The sequence below is a fragment of the Gobio gobio genome (assembly GCF_949357685.1).
Source record: "Gobio gobio genome assembly, chromosome: 14".
Taxonomy (NCBI): domain Eukaryota; kingdom Metazoa; phylum Chordata; class Actinopteri; order Cypriniformes; family Gobionidae; genus Gobio; species Gobio gobio.
The window spans coordinates 7714896-7739206 of record NC_137107.1 but is presented as its reverse complement, the minus strand read 5'-3'; the positions used below and the strand labels follow the sequence as shown (position 1 = coordinate 7739206).

General features: G+C 43.9%; 1 protein-coding gene across 2 annotated transcripts in view; it reads left to right on the top strand.

Moving 5' to 3' along the window:
* LOC307136765 (uncharacterized protein) overlaps positions 1-21377 on the top strand; it is a 40265-nt gene extending 18888 nt beyond the window's left edge. Inside the window, exons 2-4 of one of the 2 annotated variants that reach the window (XM_079834017.1) lie at positions 6538-6594; positions 7545-7624; positions 20275-21166. In XM_079834017.1, the coding sequence (XP_079690143.1) occupies positions 7600-7624; positions 20275-21002 (753 nt within the window). In that variant the 5' untranslated portion in view covers positions 6538-6594; positions 7545-7599 and the 3' untranslated portion in view covers positions 21003-21166. Of the gene's footprint in view, positions 1-6537; positions 6595-7544; positions 7625-20274 lie in introns of both variants that reach the window. The other variant, XM_079834016.1, reaches the window with a different exon arrangement.
* Positions 21378-24311: the final 2934 nt, after the last annotated feature.

Here is a 24311-nt window from a genome sequence, read left to right as displayed (position 1 = left end):
AGGGAAAGTGGTTGGTTATGAGAGCGTTGTGTCGGCATCGAGGATGAATAACGCAGTTGTTGTTTTTCTGAAAACTGTTGAGTTGGCAAATAACCTGGTTGAAAGTGGGGTAGTGATTGATGATGCGTTTGTCCCGGTGCTACCGTTATCTACTCCTTCAAAAAAGGTTACTTTGTCGAACGTACCACCTTTCATTAAAAATGAGGTTCTTGCGCAGATGTTAGAACGATATGGTAAGCTAGTGTCCCCAATTAAGATGATCCAAATTGGAAGTAAATCGCCGTTATTGAAGCACGTGGTGTCTTTCAGACGGTTCGTTTACATGGTGTTAAAAGATAACAAGGAAGATTTGGATCTAACGTTTAATTTTCACCATGAGGATTTTAACTATGCAGTTTATGCCACAACTAATAACATGAAATGTCTTAGTTGTGGGGAAACTGGACATTTTGTGAGGGTTTGTCCAAAAAAAGGTGGGATAAATAAAATTCCTATGATGGTTGAAAGTGTGGATTTGGTGCAAACTGTTAGTAATGTGTCGCCTACTACATCAAGGGTAGTTGAAAAGAGTGTTGAGCAAAAACTTGTGGATGTAGATTTTGTGGAAGAAAAAGGAGAGTTGGAAGTAATAAAGCAGATGGGTGAGGTACAAGCAGCTATAGCAGAAGCGGAAGATGAGGTTTTAGACAGGCCTCAATCAGATAGTGGACTGGATAAGCAAAGCTCTGAAAAAAGCCAGGATATGGAGGGGGTAGGAGAACATGATGAGTGTGTTTTTAAAACGCCACAAAAGAGGAGGTTGAAGCAGCGTCAAGGTAGCAAACAAGCAAAAATGGATAACATTGAAATGAGTCAAACTGACACAGAGAGCGAAACTGATCTTTCAGACTGTAGTGTCTCTTATGGCATATCTCAAAATGAATCCCAGAGTCGTCCCTATAATATTGATGATATAAAGTTCTTCCTAAGAGTAACTAAAAATGCAAGAAATGTGCGCATTGGAGAATATTTTCCTGATTTGGAGCAATTTGTTGAGAGAGCAAAAGCTTTCAAGAGTGAGGGTCTGTTTTCAGATCAAGAGGTTTTTAGACTGAAAAAGATCCTCACTAAAGTGAGTTTCCAGATGGGCATTAATGTTGGTAATGACACAGTTTAAAATTACACTTTTATGAGATGATTTTACATTTGTGTTTCTTGAGTATCCTTTTCTTTTCATTTATGAGAGATCTTCATATTGCTTCTCTTAATTTAAATGGGGCAAGAGAAGAGAAGAAAAGTTTTGATCTATATGAGTTAATGAATATTAAAAAAATTGATATTTTGTTTGCACAAGAAACACACAGTGATGTTAATAATGAAGCAGACTGGGCAAGAGAATATGATGGCTTATCTATATTAAGTCATAAATCATCTCTTAGTGGAGGAGTTGCTATTTTATTTTCTAAGAATTGTATTCCAATTTCATATCAAATAGAAGAAATTTTGAAGGGAAGAATTTTAAAGATAAGAGCTCAATTTGAAAATGTGTTTTTTATTTTTGTTTGTGTATATGCTCCCACTATTGCAGTGGAAAGAATGTTTTTTCTAAATACACATAGTCCACATAGTCCACATAGTGCGAGGACGATCCGTTTAGATCTGCTCTGACGGATAGATCTGTATAGCCTTGGTGGTAAGAGGAAGGACCGTGTAGATCCGCTCTGACGGTCGAACAAAGTATAGATAGCCCTGGTGTTCCGGTCCGGGAAGATTTGTCTGTAAGGGTAATGTTTAAATGCACAGTTACCTGACAAATATTTTTTGAGTACTCGCTCTGGTGCGAGGAAGACCCGTTTAGATCTGCTCTGGCGGGTAAAACATCTAGAGAACACCCTCAAGTTAGGCCAAGAAGATTTGTCTGTAAGGGTACTGTCTAAACGCACAGTTACCTGACAAATATTTTTAAAGTAAACCTGACTCTACATTTTCTTCCACCCCAGATAGGGGATTTCATCTTTATTTTTATTTCCTTTTAATTTCCTTTAAATTCCTTTTATAACTATTATACTATATATATTTTTATTGTATTCACTTATAACTATTTTAACTTCATTTCTGTGTAAAGCACTTTGAATTGCCACTGTGTATGAAATGTGCTATACAAATAAACTTGCCTTGCCTTGCCTTGCCTTGCCTTGCCTTGCCTAAATACAATATGTGAGGTATTAAGTGATTGTGGTACTGAAGATGTTTTGTTATTAGGAGGTGATTTTAACTGTACTGAATATGCCTCAGATAGGAATCATGTTGAGCCTCATATGGCGTCTAGAAGAAGATTAACTCAGTTAATAGAAACCCATGATCTTGTAGATATTTGGAAGAACTTTCATAAGACACAGAGGCAATATACTTGGGTTCATGCATATAATAATTTGTTGTCGCTTGCAAGGTTGGACAGATTTTATGGTTTTAATCATCAACTTAATTTTTTTAGAGAAAGTTCTATTATACCAGTAAGTTTTTCAGATCATAGTTTAGTGCAATGTTTTGTAACTTTACGATCTATAAAACCCAAGAGTGCTTTGTGGCATTTTAATAATAGCTTATTAGGTGATGAAAAATTTAGAGACATTTTAAAGTTTTTTTGGAGTGATTTTAGAACCATGAAGTCTGGTTTCCAGTCTCTGCAGCAATGGTGGGACTTTGGTAAAACTCAAATCAAACAGTTGTGTCAGCAGTATACTTTCAATATCACTAAAGACTTAACTCGTTCAATGATTGATTTAGAAGAAGACATAAATAAACTTCAAGAATCTGTTGTTATTGTGCAGAATCAGGAGCTTATTGAAATTTTAGATAAAAAAAAGAAAGAATTGGCTGGTTTGATAGATCTGAAATCACAGGGGGCTCTGATCAGATCACGGTTTCAGAATATAGAGTGGATGGATATATCTTCAAAGTTTTTTTTTAATTTGGAAAAGAAAAATGGTCAAAAGAGATGCATATATGCTCTCCGTTCAAAAGATGGTGTACTCTTGTCGGATAATGTAGAGATTCGCAAGAGAGCGGTAGAATTTTATAAAGAGCTGTACAGTAGTGAAATAAATGGGTCAAGTTATAATGTGTTCACTGAAGGTCTTCCTCAGGTGTCTGAAGAAGGCAATACTGAACTCTGCAGAGCGCTGACTTTAGATGAGCTACATAAAGCTCTTCGAAGTATGGAAAGCGGCAGAGCACCGGGTATAGATGGCCTATCGATAGACTTTTATAAGTCTTTTTGGCCAGAAATGGGTGCAGACCTGCTTGCCGTGATCAATGAAAGTCTGGACAGTGGCAAGTTGCCACTGAGCTGCCGTAGAGCAGTCCTCACGCTGCTGCCAAAGAAAGGAGACCTCAGTGACATTAAAAACTGGAGGCCTGTGTCATTGCTGTGCAGCGATTATAAAATTTTATCTAAAGCACTAGCTATAAGATTAAGTAAAGTTTTGGAGGATGTCATCCACCCTGATCAGACTTACTGTGTACCAGGCAGACAAATTGTTGATAATATTTATTTTATTAGAGACGTTCTAGATGTTGGTAAGCTCTTAAATGTAGATTTTGGTTTAATATCAATAGATCAAGAAAAAGCTTTTGATCGAGTTGAACATAGTTATTTATGGGATCTTTTAGAGGCTTTTGGCTTTGGAAGGGTTTTTATTGATAAAATAAGAGTTTTGTACTGTGATGTTGAAAGCATACTGAAGGTAAATGGTGACTTATGTGCCCCCTTTAAGGCTCTCAGAGGCATCAGACAAGGGTGTGCTCTTTCTGGTATGCTTTATAGCTTAGCAATTGAGCCATTGTTAAGGAAATTTAGAGCTGAATTAAATGGTGTTGCTATACCAAATTCTGAAGTTGTTTTTAAGTTATCAGCTTATGCTGATGATATTGTTATTTTTATTAAAGAACAAAGAGATGTGAATAAGATATCTAAGATTGACATAAGATAAGACAGTGATTTTATGGTTGTCTCGTCTGCAAAAGTAAATTGGAAAAAAAGTGAGGCCATTTTAATTGGAAAATGGCCTCAAGGACAACCTGTTCTTCCGGCTGGTTTAAATTGGAATAAAGATGGTTTTAAATATTTAGGTGTATACCTGGGGAATGATGTAATGGTGAGGAAAAATTTTGAAAGAATGGAGGAAAAGATAACGGGGCATTTAAATAAATGGAAATTTTTAATATCTAAGATGTCTTATAGAGGACGTGTGTTAATAATTAATAATCTAGCAGCTTCTACTCTCTGGCATTGGTTAGCTTGTATTGACCCTCCTCAGATATTAATGAGAAAAATTCAATCCGTATTGGTAAATTTATTTTGGGATAATTTGCATTGGATTCCACAAAGTGTTCTTTTTTTGTCCAAAGATGAAGGGGGGAAAGGTCTGATTAACTTACAGAGTAGAGCTGCAGCTTTTCGAATAAAATTTGTACAAAGATTTCTCAATAGTTGTTCGAATGAAAATTGGAATTTAGCAGCTTCTGTCATTTTGAGGAATTTTGAAAATTTAGGTTTTGATAAATCTTTGTTTTTAATGAACCCTAAAAGGATGATTTTTTCAAAGTTACCCATTTTTTATTGTAATTTATTTAAAGTGTGGTCACTCTTTAATGTGACGAGGACTGAGAACACAACCTCTTTGTATTGGACTTTACAGGAACCCTTGATTTATGGCTCGCGTATGGATGTGTCGAATGAAGGCGTTTTTCCTGCCTTGACGGAACTGCTTATTAAATCTCAAGTCACTACAATTGGAACTTTAATTCAAGTAGCTGGGTTGGACCTTTCAAACACAGAAGCAATGGCTGGCAAACTGATGGTGAAATCAGTGCGAACAATAAATCAGCTGTTGCGTAAGTGGAAAGAGACCATTACAGAAGAGGAGTTTAAATTGTTAAGTGACTTTGGAAAAGACTTGATTCAGCCAAAGAATGATGATGTTTTTCCAAATTTGAATTTAGCACCTGATTTTGGGATGTGTAATGGTTTGTTTTTAAAATGTAAGAATTTAGTTTTATTAGGAAAAGAGAAAGTATCTGGAAAAGAAATGTATAAATGTTGTGTAAAAGTGTTTAACAAAAGTAATCTTGATGGTAAAATTGATACACCATGGCGTAATGTGTTGCACTTGAGTGAGAATGTAAGACCTGAATGGGGAGCACTTTATAAGTCACCATTACACAAAAAAACAGGAGACTTACAATGGAGAATTCTGCATGGAAGCGTAGCAGTTAATGCTTTTGTTTCAAAGATAAACAGAGAGGTAAATCAGAATTGTCCGTTTTGTTTAGAAAAAGAAACCGTATTTCACACTTTCATGAATTGTACAAGGTTAAGACCATTATTTTTAGTCTTACAAAATGTTTTTGGGTCTTTTGAAGAAGTGTTTTCAATGGAGGTTTTTATTTGTGGTTTTAAATTTTCACGGAAACGTTTGCATGAATGTCAGTTGTTTAATTTTGTATTGGGGCAAGCGAAAATGGCAATATATCTGAGTAGGAAAAATAAGATTGAAAAGAACTCTGATACAGATTTAACATTGCTTTTCTCCATTATGGTGAAATCCAGAATTTTGATTGATTTCCGATATTACAAAGCAAAAGGAAATCTGTTGTTTTTTGAAACGATATGGTGTTTAAGGAAGGTTCTTTGTGAAATTATTGATGATGTTTTGTTTTTTAATAATTTGCTGTAATTTTTATTTGGTGTTAGTGTTTTTTTAATGTTACAAAATTGTTGTGCAGTTTTGTAAATAAAATGAATTTTTAAAATTAAAATTCTCTCTCTCTCTCTCTCTCTCTCTCTCTCTCTCTCTCTTTCTAATAACTTCATTAATAACTGCAGTAGAATGCTATCAACGGCTCAAGCCTTCGTTAACAGCTTTAAAATGACGTTTCGGAACTAGCAAAAGAGCTGTTGGATGAGACGCGGAAGAAATAGTCCTACTCACAATAGCGATTTAAGTACAAAAACCGGACGAATCCCTTTAAATATATAATCGGATCGATGTCTTGAGGTGTGGTAACCGTAGTATAAGCGGAATAATTGACTCCGGGCCGTTCAATTATTAGAATGATAATGCACACCCGAGGTGTAACGGCCACTCCGCTTCGCGTCGTGACCGCATCACCACCTCGGGTGTGCATTATCATTCAAATAATTGAATGGCCCGTCGTCAATTATTCCTTACATATATGTCATATATTACATTTCCGTATGGGTTACCCCGACAATGTTTTTGATGATTATGATAAATGGCTGGCGAGCCTGCAGCCAAAAGGGGGAATGATACTCAAATGAAAGTTTGAGGGGGTTACAATATTTGCTGAAAATGTTAAATGATGCCCAATTGGCACTAAGGGGCCCAAAGTGTGCCAAGAAAACATCCCCCACACCATTACACCACCACCACCAGCCTTCACAGTGGTAACAAGGCATGATGGATCCATGTTCTCATTCTGTTTATGCCAAATCTCTGTTTATGTCAAGACTCTACCATCTGAATGTCTCAACAGAAATCGAGACTCATCAGACCAGGCAACATTTTTCCAGTCTTCAACTGTCCAATTTTGGTGAGCTTGTGCAAATTGTAGCCTCTTTTTCCTATTTGTAGTGGAGATGAGTGGTACCCGGTGGGGTCTTCTGCTGTTGTAGCCCATCCGCCTCAAGGTTGTGCGTGTTGTGGCTTCACAAATGCTTTGCTGCATACCTCGGTTGTAACGAGTGGTTATTTCAGTCAAAGTTGCTCTTCTATCAGCTTGAATCAGTCGGCCCATTCTCCTCTGACCTCTAGCATCAACAAGGCATTTTCGCCCACAGGACTGCCGCATACTGGATGTTTTTCCCTTTTCACACCATTCTTTGTAAACCCTAGAAATGGTTGTGCTGAAAATCCCAGTAACTGAGCAGATTGTAAAATACTCATAACCTTAAATCTTTCCCATTCTGACATTCAGTTTGGAGTTCAGGAGATTGTCTTGACCAGGACCAAACTTCTAAATGCATTGAAGCAACTGCCATGTGATTGGTTGATTAGATAATTACATTAATGAGAAATTGAAGAGAAAACTTTTACTGGGATTCTGCTTTGCCTGTCATCAGTTATTCAATTATTCCACTAAATTGTTGAAATAAAATGTTAAATAGAACAGTTGAATTTAGTATTTTACATTAATTAGGCTTTTAAATATATATAAATATTAAAATCATAATTTATAATTCTGTAAAAGTTAATTTTTGTGCTTCTGACACCAGGGGCCATCTTACCCTTTAATAATTAGACATTTTGTGCAATAACACCTTTATTAAAAAAAAATCTTATTTCCTATAATAACACATTGGCTGATGCATCATCATCCTGCACATGATACACTTATATCTGAATATGTTACGGTTTAAAAGTAAATCCACATTGTTCATGGGGGGGGGCATCTTCCCCCATGTTCCCCTACTATTGGAGTAAAACATCTGCACCTGAGTAATATTATATTAATAATAACAATATGTTCCCATCTTCCCACAGGAGAAGAAGAATCAAGCAGGAGGAATTACTCCAGGAAAAACTACTGAATGTAAAGATGGAGTTTGAGGAAGAATCACAAGGTTGGTGTACAACAATACATCTAAAACTAGATCCTAAACTCAGCAAAAAAAGAAATGTCCTCCAACTTTCAACTGCTTTTTTTCCCAGTAAATTTCGAATTGTGTGTAAATATCTGTGTGAACATAAAACAATTCAACAACTGAGACATAAACAGAACATGTTCGATAGTCGTTCTGGAAGGGTTGGACTGTATTAGGTGATGGCTTAAATCTAGCTTCCTCAGTGGGGTGTTGGTAAGAACACACAGGATTCGATCAGTTCCAAGCAAACAAGGTTTAATTGTTGGCAGTCTTTATATGTACATAACACAGCAGTACACAGGTTTGTATGAATCGATGCACGGGTGTGTGTGTGTGTGGTCTACAAAGAGAAAGGAATAAAGATATATATATTAACAATATGTCCTGAGTATTATTACTCAAACATTTTCTCAGTACATTGTTTCCAACATAAATCTCTCAAGTAATTAAATTATCAAGTTATCAGAACAAATAAAGGAATCAATATCCGAGCAATGAAATTCTAAACCAATACTGCCACTTAGTGGTCAGAAACGGTAAAACGCTCAAAACCGAAACTAAATATGACGTGATTTAACTGAAAGCACGTAATTAGAAACATCGCGTTCATTAAATGGAAATAGCAACTGCCTCAGCTGTTAAAGTTATAATCACTATAATCACTGTTTGTATCACACAAGCATACAAACCAAACACTGGAGGCAATATATATAATACGAATTGCAAGTTATTATTAGACACAATAAAGCACGTTCACGTGCAATCGACAGCACGCGATAAACGGCTTTAACACTGGTAAATACTCATTACTCAATATCAGGATGACTTTGTATCAAGACTTTACAAACTCCTTAATCAGCATCTAGCATTAACTTGGTAAACAGTCAACTTACATTTACTTATTGACGCACACTCTGCACACACAGTCCCGCCGTACATTCTGCTCTCTTATGATGACTGACTGAAAAGCAGAGCATGCGCACTGAACTCGGCCTTTCTAACAGAACAAATTTCACAGACTTTCGAGGAACAGAAATGTAATAATGAGTCCCTGAACAGAGCGGGGCTCAATATCAAAAGCAGCCGTTAGTAAGTAGCAGTCATTAGGCTTTAAATGCTACAGTGCATCTCTTCTTAAAGGGATAGTTCACCCAAAAATGAAAATGATCCCATGATTTACTCACCCTCAAGCCATCCTAGGTGTATATGACATTCCCTTTCGTTCAGTCACTACGACGTAACGTTAGTGACTAACGAATGGGGGTTTCGCTTAGAAGCCTATCATCTTCGAGATCTTAGAAAACGCCCAATGGCAGTGCTAATGCCATGGGCAAGCGGAATTTGCATACGTAACGCCGCCCCACCGTGTGGGTATATAAGGAAGTAAGTGGGCAATATCGCATTATGTTTCTGCTTCGGAGCCAAGAGTACCTACCTCTTCACTCCTCAAAAGCCTTCTGAGACTCTGTCAGCTTCTTCAAGACGAGCAGCCTTCCAGTCGGTGTTGGTGTGACGGCGCGTTCCAGTGATCGCATACTTCCTGCCTGCTGATCTGTGCAGTGATCTGTATCCAGCTGGTGTGTGTTTCCCTGGGCGCTTCGGCATCGACTGCAAGGTTTTCCTCTCACAAAAAGAGCTTACACGTGGCACGTCCTTTTCAGAATGTCTCGCCCGTGTACTTCTGGGTGTGGTCGGTCTCTTACGCCTTCTGATGGGCACGATCGTTGTTCAATGTGTTTGGGCTTTCAGCACGCTCGTGGATGACTCATGTTCCCACTGCGGGAACATGGCCATCTCTGTGTTACGATCAAGACTCTGTGAATTCCGTGAACTCCGTGCGCATGCCAGAGCGAGAGTCCCCTCTGCCACACCCCAATCTGTGGTCTACACGAGAGGCGGCACTTTGGGTGGTGGCCAAGGTGATCTGAGGGTGACGGTGTGGAATCAAGCTCCGACGCTCATGCCTCGGCCCACACCCCCCCTCTCATGCAATGCACCCGCCGTGCGTTCAGGCGAGTACATCGGGGTCGGCTCCTGCTGTCCCGATTGTCTCGTTTGGCACCACAGAAGACGAAGAGATGTCGATTGCCACATCGCATGGTGGGCTGGAGTCATCTGAGGATGATGATTCGGCTTTGCTGCCGCCCTCGGGTGCGCCAGCATTGTCCGAGTTGTACCCATAATTGACAACCATGCTTTCCCGGGCAGCCGCGAGTCTCGGGTTGGAGTGGGACCCTCTGCCCCGACCTGAGCGCTCTAGGCTGGACGATTGGTTTTTGGGGGCAGCGCGTCAGGACACTCGTCCTGCCACCCCTCCAATTCCTTTCTTCCCGGAAGTGCATGAGGAGGTTGGGCGGTCCTGGAAGAACCCGTTGTCTTCCCGTGACCGTTCGGCGACCTCCTCCGCCTTCTCCACCCTCGATGGGGCGGTGGCTAAAGGGTACACTGGGGTCCCCCCCAGTTGAGCGCTCTGTTGCAATGCAACTGTGTTTCTCCAGAGTGCTTCGTCCTGGCGTGGTCACCCAAAGCACCCCTCCAAAGCCTGTAGGTTTTCGTCATCTCTGGTGGCGATGACCTACAGAGCTGCGGGGCAGGCCGCCGCCTCTTTGCATGCCATGGCAAGTCTTCAGGCCTACCAGGCCAAGTTGCTGTGTGACATGCACGAGGCGGAGCTGACCCAGGACTCAAAGAGGAGTTGTGTGCCGCCACCGACCTCGCTCTCCGTGCAAAGAAGGTGACCACGCACTCCCTGGGCCAGGTGATGTCCACAGCCGTGGTCCAGGAGAGACACCTTTGGCTCAACCTGGCTGATATGCATGATGGCGAGCGGACCCGGTTCCTCGACACTCCCATATCTCAGGATGGGCTATTTGGCGGTACGGTTGAGAGCTTCGCCCAACAGTTCTCAGCCGCCCAGAAGCAGACTGTCCCGGCAGCCAGCTGCTGCCTCCACCCAGCCGCCCGCGAAGTTGCCTCAGCCTGCTCGCCGCCGAGGGCGCCCTCCCGCGGCTCCCTCTCCCTCTGCGCCACCCCAGCAGCAGCCTCCACCTGGGCCGCGCAGAGGAAGCCACAGGAAGGCGCCAAAGTCCGCTCCAGCCCCGCAGCCCGCGAAAAAAACGCCAGGCTAAGTGGCGCTCCTGACACAGACAGCTCAGTGATGGGCAGTTCTTTCAAGGAGATGGCAGCAGGGCCACTCCTTCCCCCAGTGGAGGACTGGGGGAGAATATTTTGTTCAGCTGCTGGCCCCCGGGTCAGCAGCACCCCAATGTGGTTAAAGAAAGAACTGACACTCCCATCCCTGAGCAGCCAGAGACCGGCAATGACAGTGTGCGCCACCCCCGGGTCCTGCCACTCGCATACCTATCTGTCGCCTGCCTCCTCTCAGAGCAGACCTCTGGTCCCAGTGGAACGCACGTCCTTCCCTGGTCTCCTCTGTCAGGACGCAGCCGTTAACCGTGCCCCCACACCGGGACACTACGCCTCCCATGTCTGGGCCGGTAACGCTGCCCCACCCTGGGTACGTCTGTGGTTCGAATGACCTTCTGGTGCAGTTCCTGGGAGCCTGGCTTCAGCTTCCGGGGCTGTCCCGCTGGGTCGTGAGGACCATCAGGCTCGGCTACGCGATTCAGTTTGCGCAGGCTCCTCCCCGCTTTCGGGGAGTCCGCCACACCATGGTCGGGGCCAATGCCCCCGTCATGCGTGCGGAGGTTGCCACCCTGCTGGCGAAGGGTGCGATCGAGCCTGTCCCTCCGGCCGAGATGAAGTCCGGCTTCTATAGAGCCTTCTCGCACAGCTCTTGTGCAAGATCAGGGAGGACAAGGAGAAGGTCCTTCTGGTCGCCCTGTACTGGCACGGTCGGACCTGGTTCCCCGAACTCTTACTTCTTGCAAAAGCCCCTCCCTGGCCTATAGCTCTGAGACCTGACCTCCTCACTCAGAGACGGGGCACCCTATGGCACCCGTCTGTGGAACCTCCACGTGTGGCTCCTGGATGGGACGCGGCAGGTTTGAGTACCCTACCACCTCCGGTGGTGGCTACCATCACTTCAATGGCCGTGGATCATCCAGGGAACGACACACAGCACTGAGAATCAATGGTTCATAAACTTTTTATCAGGGTTATTTTAATAAATTCAGCTATTTTTTTTGTCTTGTGGACTATGTAAAAAAAAAATATGTAAAATATCTTATTCAGGACAGTACTAAATAAAAAATAACATGCATTTTGTATGATCCCTCTTATTTAGTTAAAATTATTCCTATTTTCACAGATTCTGCAAGCGGTTCACATACTTTTTCATGCCACTGTATATTATTTAAATGAAAACATAATATATGCAGTTACACAGGAATTAAAATCAAGGGAAACAATGCTTTGAACATTTAAACATTAACTTAATTTAAAAGATAATGAAATAATAAACAATGAAATACAACTCATAATAAATAAAAATACAGACTTTTTAATTTCCTCTGCCTGCAATATATATATATATATATATATATATATATATATATATATATATATATATATATATATATATATATATATATATATATATATATATATATATATATATATACTCACCTAAAGGATTATTAGGAACACCATACTAATACTGTGTTTGACCCCCTTTCGCCTTCAGAACTGCCTTAATTCTACGTGGCATTGATTCAACAAGGTGCTGAAAGCATTCTTTAGAAATGTCGGCCCATATTGATAGGAACGCATCTTGCAGTTGATTTGGAGATTTGTGGGATGCACATCCAGGGCACGAAGCTCCCGTTTCACCACATCCCAAAGGTGCTCTATTGGGTTGAGATCTGGTGACTGTGGGGGCCATTTTAGTACAGTGAACTCATTGTCATGTTCAAGAAGCCAATTTGAAATGATTTGAGCTTTGTGACATGGTGCATTATCCTGCTGGAAGAAGCCATCAGAGGATGGGGACATGGTGGTCATAAAGGGATGGACATGGTCAGAAACAATGCTCAGGTAGGCCGTGGCATTTAAACGATGCCCAATTGGCACTAAGGGGCCTAAAGTGTGCCAAGAAATCATCCCCCATACCATTACACCACCACCACCACCACCAGCCTGCACAGTGGTAACAAGGCATGATGGATCCATTTTCTCATTCTGTTTATGCCAAATTCTGACTCTACCATCTGAATGTCTCAACAGAAATCGAGACTCATCAGACCAGGCAACATTTTTCCAGTCTTCAACTGTCCAATTTTGGTGAGCTTGTGCAAATTGTAGCCTCTTTTTTCTATTTGTAGAGGAGATTAGTGGTACCCAGTGGGGTCTTCTGCTGTTGTAGCCCATCCGCCTCAAGGTTGTGCGTGTTGTGGCTTTACAAATGCCCTCCTGCATACCTCGGTTGTAACGAGTGGTTATTTCAGTCAAAGTTGCTATTTTATCAGCTTGAATCAGTCGGCCCATTCTCCTCTGACCTCTAGCACCTCTAGGGCATTTTCGCCCACAGGACTGCCGCATACTGGATGTTTTTCCGTTTTCCCACCATTCTTTGTAAACCCTAGAAATGGTTGTGCTGAAAATCCCAGTAACTGAGCAGATTGTGAAATACTCTGACCGGCCCATCTGGCACCAACAACCATGCCACGCTCAAAATTGCTTAAATCACCTTTCTTTCCCATTCTGACATTCAGTTTGGAGTTCAGGAGATTGTCTTGACCAGGACCACACCCCTAAATGCATTGAAGCAACTGCCATGTGATTGGTTGATTAGATAATTGCATTAATGAGAAATTGAACAGGTGTTCCTAATAATCTTTTAGGTGAGTGTATATATATATATATATATATATATATATATATATATATATATATATATATATATATATATATATATATATATATATATATATATATATATATATATGTTTTACGCTTTGATGATTGTCATAATTATGTGGTAACTTTACTGATAGGCTATTGTAGGCTACGGTAGCCTATATTTCTTACTACAATTGTGCCAGCTGGAACAAATGCTATAATGAAATTATGAAATATTACGGGTAGATCACCGCAGGATTAAACGTTGTTGAACGTTTTTTCAAAGAGCCAGAAAGTAACTTTGCAGCAGGCACAGCAAATTAACAATGAATAATGTTAGCATTTCAGGTAGGACAGTAGATACTGTATATCAGCAAATATCGTTCTCAAAGAGATTATTTTTCAGAGACCCTCAATTGGGTTTAAGTCATGGCTCTGGCTGGGCCATTCAAGAACAGTTACGGAGTTGTTGTGAAGCCACTCCTTCGTTATTTTAGCTGTGTGCTTAGGGTCACTGTCTTGTTGTAAGGTGAACCTTCGGCCCAATCTGAGGTCTTGAGCACTCTGGCTGGAGAAGTTTTTCGTCCAGGATATCCCTGTACTTGCCCTGTCCCTGCAGCTGAAAAACACCCCCACAGCATGATGCTGCCACCACCATACTTCACTGTTGGGACTGTATTGGACAGGTGATGAGCAGTGCCTGGTTTTCTCCACACATACCGCTTAGAATTAAGGCCAAAAAGTTCTATCTTGGTCTCATCAGACACACCGAAACGTGCGCACAAGCCGTTTTTTTTTCGTGTCTTGTTACACACCCGAACTGTCAAATACACACACAGTTATGTTAAAATGGCTGTCTTGATGAGCATTTATTTAAACACAGTCGGTTATGCTTTAAGTGAAAGATATCGTTTGGGGAAAGAAATAGATTTTACCAAGACTGACGAGTTTGTGAAAGAGATCGTAAACCCGGCCGGTGCGAGACTCTAAACGTTATCGGAATCTTGATTACTGAGTATAACACAATATAAACGATGTAAATTGAAAGATAAAATATGAATCTAAAGTTAATGATTAACAAAATCATTTAAAACCTTTTTCAATATACCGGTTACCTTTTGGAAACCGGTATATCACAATAAACTCAAACTGGTACGGGCAATCTCAACGTTTCTCTGTGTTCTCCCGTCTCTGTGCTTGTGTGTCTCCCGAGCCTCCAGACAGTCTCTCTCTCCTCGAAGCCCTCTTCCGGATGGCTTATATCCGGTCTTTCCACGCCCATTACTGAAACAAAACACAGGTGTTTATGCTTTGCACTTGACCCACTTACGGCGCACCTGTTTCCCGACTCTCTCTCCCGTCACAGACCTCGCTAAACCACCACCCCCCGGCACATACAAGCCCCCCCCGGAGAGGAAGTCAGCTACCACCATCTGCACCACCGGCCTGTGGATCACCTTGAACTTAAAAGGCTGTAAAGCGAGATACCAACGGGTGATCCGCGCGTTGGTATCCTTCATGCGGTGGTGCCACTGCAGAGGAGCGTGGTCCGAACGGAGGGTGAATTCCCGCCCCAGGAGGTAATAACGGAGGGTGAGGACGGTCCACCTACTGGCTAGGCATTCTTTCTCAATGGTGCTGTACTTAGTTTCCCTCTTAGAGAGCTTCCGACTAATGTACAGCACTGGCCGATCCTCACCCCCCACCTCCTGCTCCCAGCCCCCTGTCCGATGCGTCAGTCTGTAACATAAAGGGGAGAGAAAAATCAAGAGACTGTAAAAGTGGCCCCCCAGATAGGGCAGCCTTTATCTGGGTGAGGGCCTGCTGACATCGCTCCGTCCACTGGACCGGATCTGGCGCTTCCTTTTTTAGTGAGATCAGTCAGCGGGCTAGCGAGTTCCGAATAATTGGGCACAAACCTCCTATAATATCCCGCCAGCCCCAGGAACTGTCTCACCTCCTTTTTGGTCTTGGGTCTCGGACAGGTTGCAATCGCTGCCGTCTTATCAATTTGGGGACGCACCTGCCCGTGACCCAAGTGGAAGCCCAAATACCTGACCTCCACACGCCCAACTGCACACTTCTTTGGGTTGGCCGTTAGCCCCGCCCCCCTCAGCGTTCTCAGAACAGCCCTCACATGCTCCATATGTCGCTGCCAGTCATTACTATAAATTACAATGTCATCCAGATAGGCAGCGGCATATGCAGCGGGGGGCCGTAAAATGCGGTCCATGAGATGCTGAAACGTGGCGGGAGCCCCAAACAACCCAAAAGGAAGTGTGACAAATTGGTGCAACCCGAACGGCATTGTAAAAGCTGTTTTTTCTTTAGATAAAGGTGATCTGCCAGTATCCTTTCATTAAATCCAGTGTCGAATAAAAACGAGCGGTGCCCATCCGATCAAGCAATTTGTCAATCCTCGGCATTGGATACGCGTCGAATTTCGACACAGCATTCACCCTGCGATAATCCACACATAAATGCACAGAGCCGTCCGTTTTAGGTACTAAAACTATCGGGCTGGCCCTGTCACTGTGGGACTCTTCTATTACCCCCATATCAAGCATTGCCTCTAACTCACTCTGAACCACCTTTTTTTTGTGTTCAGGCAGACGGTACGGCCGACTGCGAACTACCACGCCCGGCTCTGTCTCAATATGGTGCTGAATGAGATTAGTTTGCCCGGGAAGGGGTGAGAACACATCCGCAAAATCTGCTTGCAACTGGGCCAGATCAGTGAGCTGTGACGGCGACAGGTGATCTCCCCCTGGAGCCAGAGCGATAGATTTTGTGTTAGCGGTCACTTCTGGCCCGAGATCATCCTCTGTCCCAATTACCGTCATCAGCATCACTGATTCCGCCTCGCTCCATTTTTTAAGGAGATTAAGGTGGTAAATTTGACGTGCCCCACCCCTGTCCGTGCGCACCACCTCATAACTGAGATCCCCAACTCGCTGTGTAACCTCAAAGGGTCCTTGCCACTTCGCTAGTAATTTAGAGCTTGATGTGGGGAGCAATACAAGGACTTTCTCTCCCGGTGTAAATTCTCGCAGTTTAGTACCCCTGTTATACAGCCGGGTCTGTTTGTCCTGAGCCTGCAACAAATTCTCCATTGAAAGCCGCCCCAGAGTCTGGAGTTTTGTTCTCAGGTCCAGGACATACTGAATTTCGTTTCGCCCATCAGAAGGTCCCTCCTCCCAAGTTTCCTTTAGGACATCCAGCACCTCGCGAGGCTGACGGCCATAAAGTAGCTCGAAGGGGGAAAACCCCGTGGAGGCTTGTGGGACTTCAGGGGTTCTAACCATTTATCCCAATTTTTGGCGTCCTCGTGAACGAACTTACGAATCATGGTTTTCAACGTGCGATTAAACCGCTCCACCAGCCCGTCTGTTTGTGGGTGATAGACACTGGTGCGAATCGATTTAATGCCCAATAATTCGTACAGTTCGCGTAAAGTACGTGACATAAACGCCGTGCCCTGATCCGTGAGGATCTCTTTCGGGATCCCCACGCGGGAGATTAAACGAAACAGAGCATCCGCAAAACTTTTTGCTGAGATGTTACGGAGCGCTACTGCCTCCGGTATCGTGTTGCATAGTCCACTATCACTAATGCAAAGCGATGCCCCCGTGCAGATCGTTCTAATGGCCCGATGAGGTCCATACCAATTCTCTCAAAGGGGACCTGCATTAACGGAAGGGGCGCAATGGCGCTTTTGGACCGGCCGACGGATTCACCAGCTGACATTCACGACAAGACGCGCACCACCTGCGCACATTCTCATGAATGCCCGGCCAAAAGAAACGGGCCATGAGACGATTTAATGTGGTTCCCTGTCCCAAATGTCCAGCCATGGGATTACAATGAGTTGCCTGGAAAAGCATTTCCCGGCGGCTCTTTGGTACTAACAACTGGGTTGTATTTTCTTTTGACTGAGTGTCTTGCAACCGGTCTTTTATAATAGCAAAATACGGAAACGAGAGCGGTTGTTCAGGTTGGAGGGTCTGGCCGTCAATGGAACGGACCTGTTCGAAAGCGCATTTTAACGACTCATCCTGAGACTGTTCCAGGGAAAAGTCATCGTGCTCCGAGAGGATCAGCCTCTCAATAGCGCTCGGTTCCCGCGGGTCAGTGCTCAGTGGTCCTGGTTCAGTCTCTCCCACCTGCACAGTCGCTGCCGTTCCCGGCTCCCTTTTATCACAAGAGACATCCGCACACAAATACCCCAATAAATCTTTAAAAGCTGGCCAATTGGTTCCCAGAATCAGCGGATGCCTGAGGTGCGGATTAACCGCCACCTCCACATTATGCTTTTGCCCCCGAAATTTAATCACAACTGACACTACAGGATACCTCACCACGTCCCCGTGCACACACCGTACCTGAACCATGCGGCTTGTATCCAATGCCTCGGGCAGAATCAGGCTTTGGTGGATCGAGGTTTGGTTACAACCCGAATCCACCAGAGTCGGATAGGTACCCCCCTTAATACTCACGGGTATCTGGTACCAGCCAGGCTGACCGGGGGCAGCCTGCAGGACATCCGGGACCCGGATCATTGTCCCCATCTCCATCATCGGACACCGGTCCATAAAATGGTCCGGGTCCCCGCAACGGCAACAGACCGGCCCAGACCTACCCGCCACCCCTGTGGTGGTAAGTGGGCCAAGCGATGGGTGTGGAGAGAGCGGGAACGAGGGCGCAGCATTGGTCCCGCCGGAGCTCAGCCCCGCCCCCCTTGGTGGAGCTCGCGGAGCCCCGGCAAACTCCAGGCTGTATCCACCCCTCCCTCGGGGTGGAATTCTAGGCGGGCCTGGAGGATGAGACCTGGGGAGAGGGACAGGTTTCTGAGAGGAAGAGGAGGGAGGGGAAGAAAAAGAGGAGAGAGAGAGAGAGAGATGGTAGGGGTCACCATGTGGTCCTCCGCCAGGGTGATGGCCGAGTCCAACGACGTCGGTCGGTGGCACTGGACCCACTCGGCGGTTCTCCGTGGGAGCCGAGTGATGAACTGCTCGAGAGCCACGAGGTCGATGATTCTCCCAACGTCGTTCCCCTCAGCCACCAGCCATTTGCGGCAGGAGTCCCGGAGCTGCTGGGCCATCACGAAGGGCCGGCCACTTTCGCCCAATTCCAGCGACCGAAACCGCTGGCGGTGTTGCTCGGGGCTTCGGCCGACCCTCTGCAGGATGGCCCTCTTGAGGTCGACGAAGACCAGGAGGTTCTGGACAGGTAGCTGCTGGGCTGCAGTCTGGGATTCCCCCGACAGCAGGGGGATCAGCCGCACTGACCATTGGTCCTAAGCCCATCCTGCCGCTGTGGCCGTCTTCTCGAAGAGGTCCAAGAAGACCTCTGGATCGTCCTGTGGCCCCATCTTGTTCAGCGGCAGGTGGGTGGTCGCACTCGGGACCGCTGGGGTTCCTGCCCGAGCCTCCCGGTCTATCCAGCTCCGGAACCTCTCGCGGTCCTCCTGCTGGCCCTGCACAATCGCCTGGAAGCGGCGTTCCTGGTCGCCCCTCAGGTCCAGCAGGGCCTGGTGCTGTTCCTGATGCAGGACCGCGAGGGATGAAATGACCTCCGCAAATGGCGATGACGGTGGCTGCTTCTTCCTTCCCGGGTTTTCGGCACCACTGTAATAAAGTTCGATTGTTGTACGGAAGGAAGAAGGCAGGGTCGGCTTGTTGGAGACTCGGGTGCTTTATTTTTTTATTTATTTTCGCTTCAAAGCAGCTTCACAATGTTAAACAGGAAAATAATGCAATAATGCAGTAGCAAGGAAACCAAAACCCCAACAGGGGCATAATAGAGAAAAATAAACTTTGGGAGAAACCAGGCTCAGTAGGGGTGCCAGTTCTCCTCTGGCCAATTTACAAACAGCGTATGATTATTGTTCTGGCAACTTTACAGGTCAGGGGTCATATTAGATCGGAATATTCGAAAGATTAGAGGCAACACGCCAGAGACGGATTTATTGAGGATGACGTATCGATTAAACAATTATTAAATTGCAATATTCGAAATATCTGAGTCATCACGCCGGAGACGAGAATACTCAGTTGCAGGAACACTTAGGCTAAGAAGAAGCAAATATATTTATTAAGTATAACGAGGTTGGGTTCCTATTCAACCGTCTATCCTATTAAAATGGTAAAATGTAAAAAGTGGGCAGGGACGATGTGTAGAGAGCAATCGGACACTCTCTTAACGCTGGATGCTCTTGGATTGGGCTGATCTCCCTGACAGGTCTTGATTTACCGTGCACCGTAGAATAGGAGAACACGCTGAAAATGTGCTGAAGAATCATCACTCATCGACCAGGATCTTATTACTTGTTACTTATTTTATGTAATTATACAAAAAATTATCTATTGTGACGTTTACACATGTAAGTAGTTCTTATGTTCAGTAAAACACTCATATCTCGTTTATAGAGGTTTTTGGGTTTTTGGAAAAAAGGCTACCTTGGTTCCAAATGCCATAACTTTTGATTGATGTGAGATATCAACCCAAAATTAGGCTCAGATGTAGTTAACATGATTTTGCAAAGTCCAAACTTGATAAAGACTTTATACTAGTCAGCATGTCAATCAATAATAACCAAACAAATCAATAAATTGCATCACTTTTTCTGAGGGTTTCTCAGCAGTGATGTAACATAAGAACTTCCAAACATGATCAAAATTATCTTTTAAATACAGTATCCTGAAAAGTGGATGTTTCTTTTTTGCTGAGTTTATCAGACTCCGTAGTAAACTGGATTTGTGCAAAATTGAAATTGAACCATATTTCTTTTTGTTTCTCCTCTGTTCTTTTATTGAATATGTTGATTTTAGACCCAGGGGAAGTGAATGAAGACAAACAGCAGAAACCTCATCATCTCACAAATGAAGATGGAAACACAGTCACTTCAAAGACTGAAGACAATGTCACACAGAAACAAGCTGGAAAATCTGGAGTTGAAGGATCTTTCACCTGCTCTCAGTGTGGAACGAGTTTCACATATAAAGGACACCTAAATGTGCACATGAGGATTCACACTGGAGAGAAACCGTTCACATGCTCTCAGTGTGGAAAGAGTTTCAGTCAGAAAAGCTCTCTCGATGATCATCTGCGCCGTCACTCTGGAGTGAGATCGTTCAGCTGTGATCAGTGTGAGAAAGCATTTGTTGTGGCATCAGACTTAACACAACACCTTACAGTTCATACTGGTGTGAAGCCTCACGTTTGTTCTTTTTGTGGAAAGAGTTTTTCACTAGTGAAGTATTTAAAAGTGCATGAGCGCATTCATACTGGTGTGAGATCTTATATGTGCTTTGACTGTGAGAAGACCTTCAGTAGATCAGGCAACTTAAAAAGACACCAGCGAGTTCACACTGGAGAGAAACCGTACAAGTGCTCACACTGTGGGAAGAGTTTCTCTCAGTCAGGATCATTGAAAGCTCATGAGAGAGTTCACACTGGAGAGAACCCGCACCAGTGCTCTTCATGTGGGAAGAGTTACAGCTTCTCCTCTAATCTACTGAGACATGAGAAAAAGTGTTGCCCAAAGTCGTCGAAGTGATCAAAGTTCATGTTCAGATCACTTTCATGTAAATAATTTGATATTCTGATAAATCAAAAGATGGAATTTATGTGTTTTTATTATTAATGTCATTCATTATATCTATACTTGCATTGCATGTAGAATTTGTTACAAGAATAAAGAAACAAAACGTTGAGTGGCTTAAGTCATGCGCACCTTTTTTTAATTAACAGTCTGTAAGCCCACAGGTCCAATACCGGTCTCCAATAGCACAGGGAAGGTGTATCTGCGTGTCACTGTCTTTCCTTTTACGCAAAAAACAGTATTTAAATACATTTCTTTGTATGCATTTACCTCTTTGTTTCATCTGACTCCATTAATGAAAAAAGGTATTAAATGATTTTGTTAATCATTAACTTTAGATTCATATTTTATCTTTTTTATCTTTTATCCGACAGAGGTGATTAACTGATATTCTGGACGCCCGTACAATACGTGGATCATTCCAGCATACATTTATCCAGTCCCCTTAGATCTGAATTCACTTAATTAATGCAATATTGTCTCCAATCAGAGGTCATGACCAGTGATGGGAATAACGGCGTTATAGATAAACGGCGTTACTAACGGAATAATTTTTTTCAGTAACGAGTAATCAAACAAATTATTGTTTCTCCAGTTACAACACCGTTAGCATTACTGAGAAAAAAAAATGCGGCGTTACTATAACTGAAGCGGTTTTCATCCGAACAGGCTCTCTGTCAGTCGGACCTGCAACGTGTGTGTGTGTGTGCGCACACCAGCCATGCGTGTTGGGGGGTGGGTTGTTTGGTACACATCACTGATGATGATTGGTGGGTGGAAGACAAGGTTGAGGTTGATAGGTTGAGTTCACACCTATTTTTTTACAGTCTATGGTTATCACACACACACACACACCTATATCGCACACGCATATGCACAGTCAGCGAAGGAAAGTCCAACGACTTCAAAGGTAGCTTTCGCAAACTGGAAGTATAAGCGCTACTTTTCCCTCGTTGAGGTGAAAGGTAAGAATGTTTATGTAACGTGCAACTTATGGTCAGGAAGAAAGAGTCTCTCCACGTCGGTGGCAAGTAATTAATGAAGCACCTCACATCACATGCCGCCACAAAATTAGTGGCTAAAAACCCAGGTGATAACATGAGCTCCACTACCAAAGGAGGAGTATAGTACTGATAATATTTACACAATATTTACACTATAGTAGGTCTACTGATAATATTTACAATAATGTATTGAATTTGATAGGTGTCTCTCACATTGTCCCACAGCAACATTACAATAGTGTACAATGTTGTATAATAGTAATTTATTCTATTTAGTGTCCAATTCATTCATTTAACATATCTAATATTGGGGGCATCCAAGTTATTTGACATATTTGAACATTTGGGAAAAAAACGTAACACGGTAGTTACTTTCCCTGGTAATAAGTTACTTTTATAATGATGTAACTCAGTTACTATATGTATATGCATCCCTCCTTCAGTTCCGCTAATGCTCACAAATCTGCATCATCCCTTTGACAAATTCTTTCAGCAACGCCTCCTCCTCCTCACCGCCTTCAAAGAAAACCTCAGAAAAAGAGATGCAATTTATTGATTTGTTTGGTTATTATTGGTTGACATGCTGAACCACATATTGCTATCAGCATGCGTCGTGGTGCTTCGTGCGTTCACGTCAAAGGCCCAGGCGGAAGACAAAAACTTGTTGAATAAAGTCGCTATTTTGTGTATATATATATATATATATATATATATATATATATATATATATATATATATATATATATATATATATATATATATATATATAAGCAACAATTTTAACAAAAAACTGAGAAAATCGTGTTTTTGTCAAAGTCCATCTACACTCCTAATTCTTGCACAGTCCTAGAACTCGTCCTGGGTCGACATTTCATTCAGTAACGTCTCCGGTTACGTGAGAACAGGGAACGAGACGCTGCGTCAGCTGACGCTACGGGGGAACGCCTCCAGCGTGACAGGTGTCTGAATCACTATCGAATCACTTCAATCCTATTGACTGGCGACAGCCCATGATGTCATCAAGGTGTGACCAGGAAGTATATAAGGGCGCCTTGCAAACATGTCACCGCTCTTCTTCGGAAGGGACTGTTTGGCAGGCAGGCCCCGAGGCATGGCAAAGCGACGCAGCGTCTCGTTCCCTATTCTCAGGGAACAGAGGTTACATATGTAACCGGAGACGTTCCCTTTCGAAAGGGAACTCACGCTGCGTCAGCTGATGCTACAGGGAACAATATACCCACGCCGCCATGCCGAGGGGAGTGCATGCCCACTGGAAGTGACAACTGTCAGGACAAGCAAATTCAAGTGAAATGCCTGAACCACTCCCCCTCTGGTCACATTGGGCAGTCAGTGACAGCATTCCCTACGGTCATGGCCCAAGCTATAAGCCTTGTGAGGAACCTTAGTGCATCCGCACGAGGTCCTACCCAGGCTGCTCAAAGGCCTGGAAACAACCAATTCAACAAAAGGGGTTCCTTTAAGGGAATGTGGCTAGGGGACCCGAGGGCGCCCCAGCCAGTCACTATTTGGGAAACTTCACCGAATGCCCACCAGGGATGCCTGACCTGGTGCCGCTTCCATGGGACACTTCGGCTTGGCCACCCCTGTCTGTTTGAGAACAGAGCCTCTGGACATTCGCCTCCCGGAGAGGCATCCAGACTAAGGTACTGCGGACTGGCAGTGTCCTCCTCAGACCGGATCTCAGAGACGGGTATCCTGGAGAGCGAGACTCAGCGTAGCGCCTCCCGAACTGAGAACTCAATCCCTCAGGGGGATTCAATCCCTACCACCTGATAGCAATCCATGCTAGCTGTCAGAGAATCCAAACTTAGGAACTCATCCTCAGGGAGGCCTGATGAGGCCTACTACCTGATAGCAGTCGAAGCCAACTGTCAAGGTAACTGCGAAAACGAGAACTTGTTCCCTCAGGGAGGCCTAGTGAGACCTACTACCTGATAGCAAGCTATGCTAGCTACCCGAGCATCCTGACTCGGGCACTCACCCTCAGGGAGACCTAGTGAGGCCTACTACCTGATAGCAAGCCTTCAGGGAGGCCTGGAGAGGCCTACTACCTGATAGCAAGCTATGCTAGCTACCCGAGCATCCTGGCTCAGGAACTCACCCTCAGGGAGACCTAGTGAGGCCTACTACCTGATAGCAAGCCTTGAGGGAGGCCTGGTGAGGCCTACTACCTGATAGCAGTCGAAGCCAGCTGCCAAGGTGGCTGGGAAACGGGAACTTGTTCTCTCAGGGTGGCCTA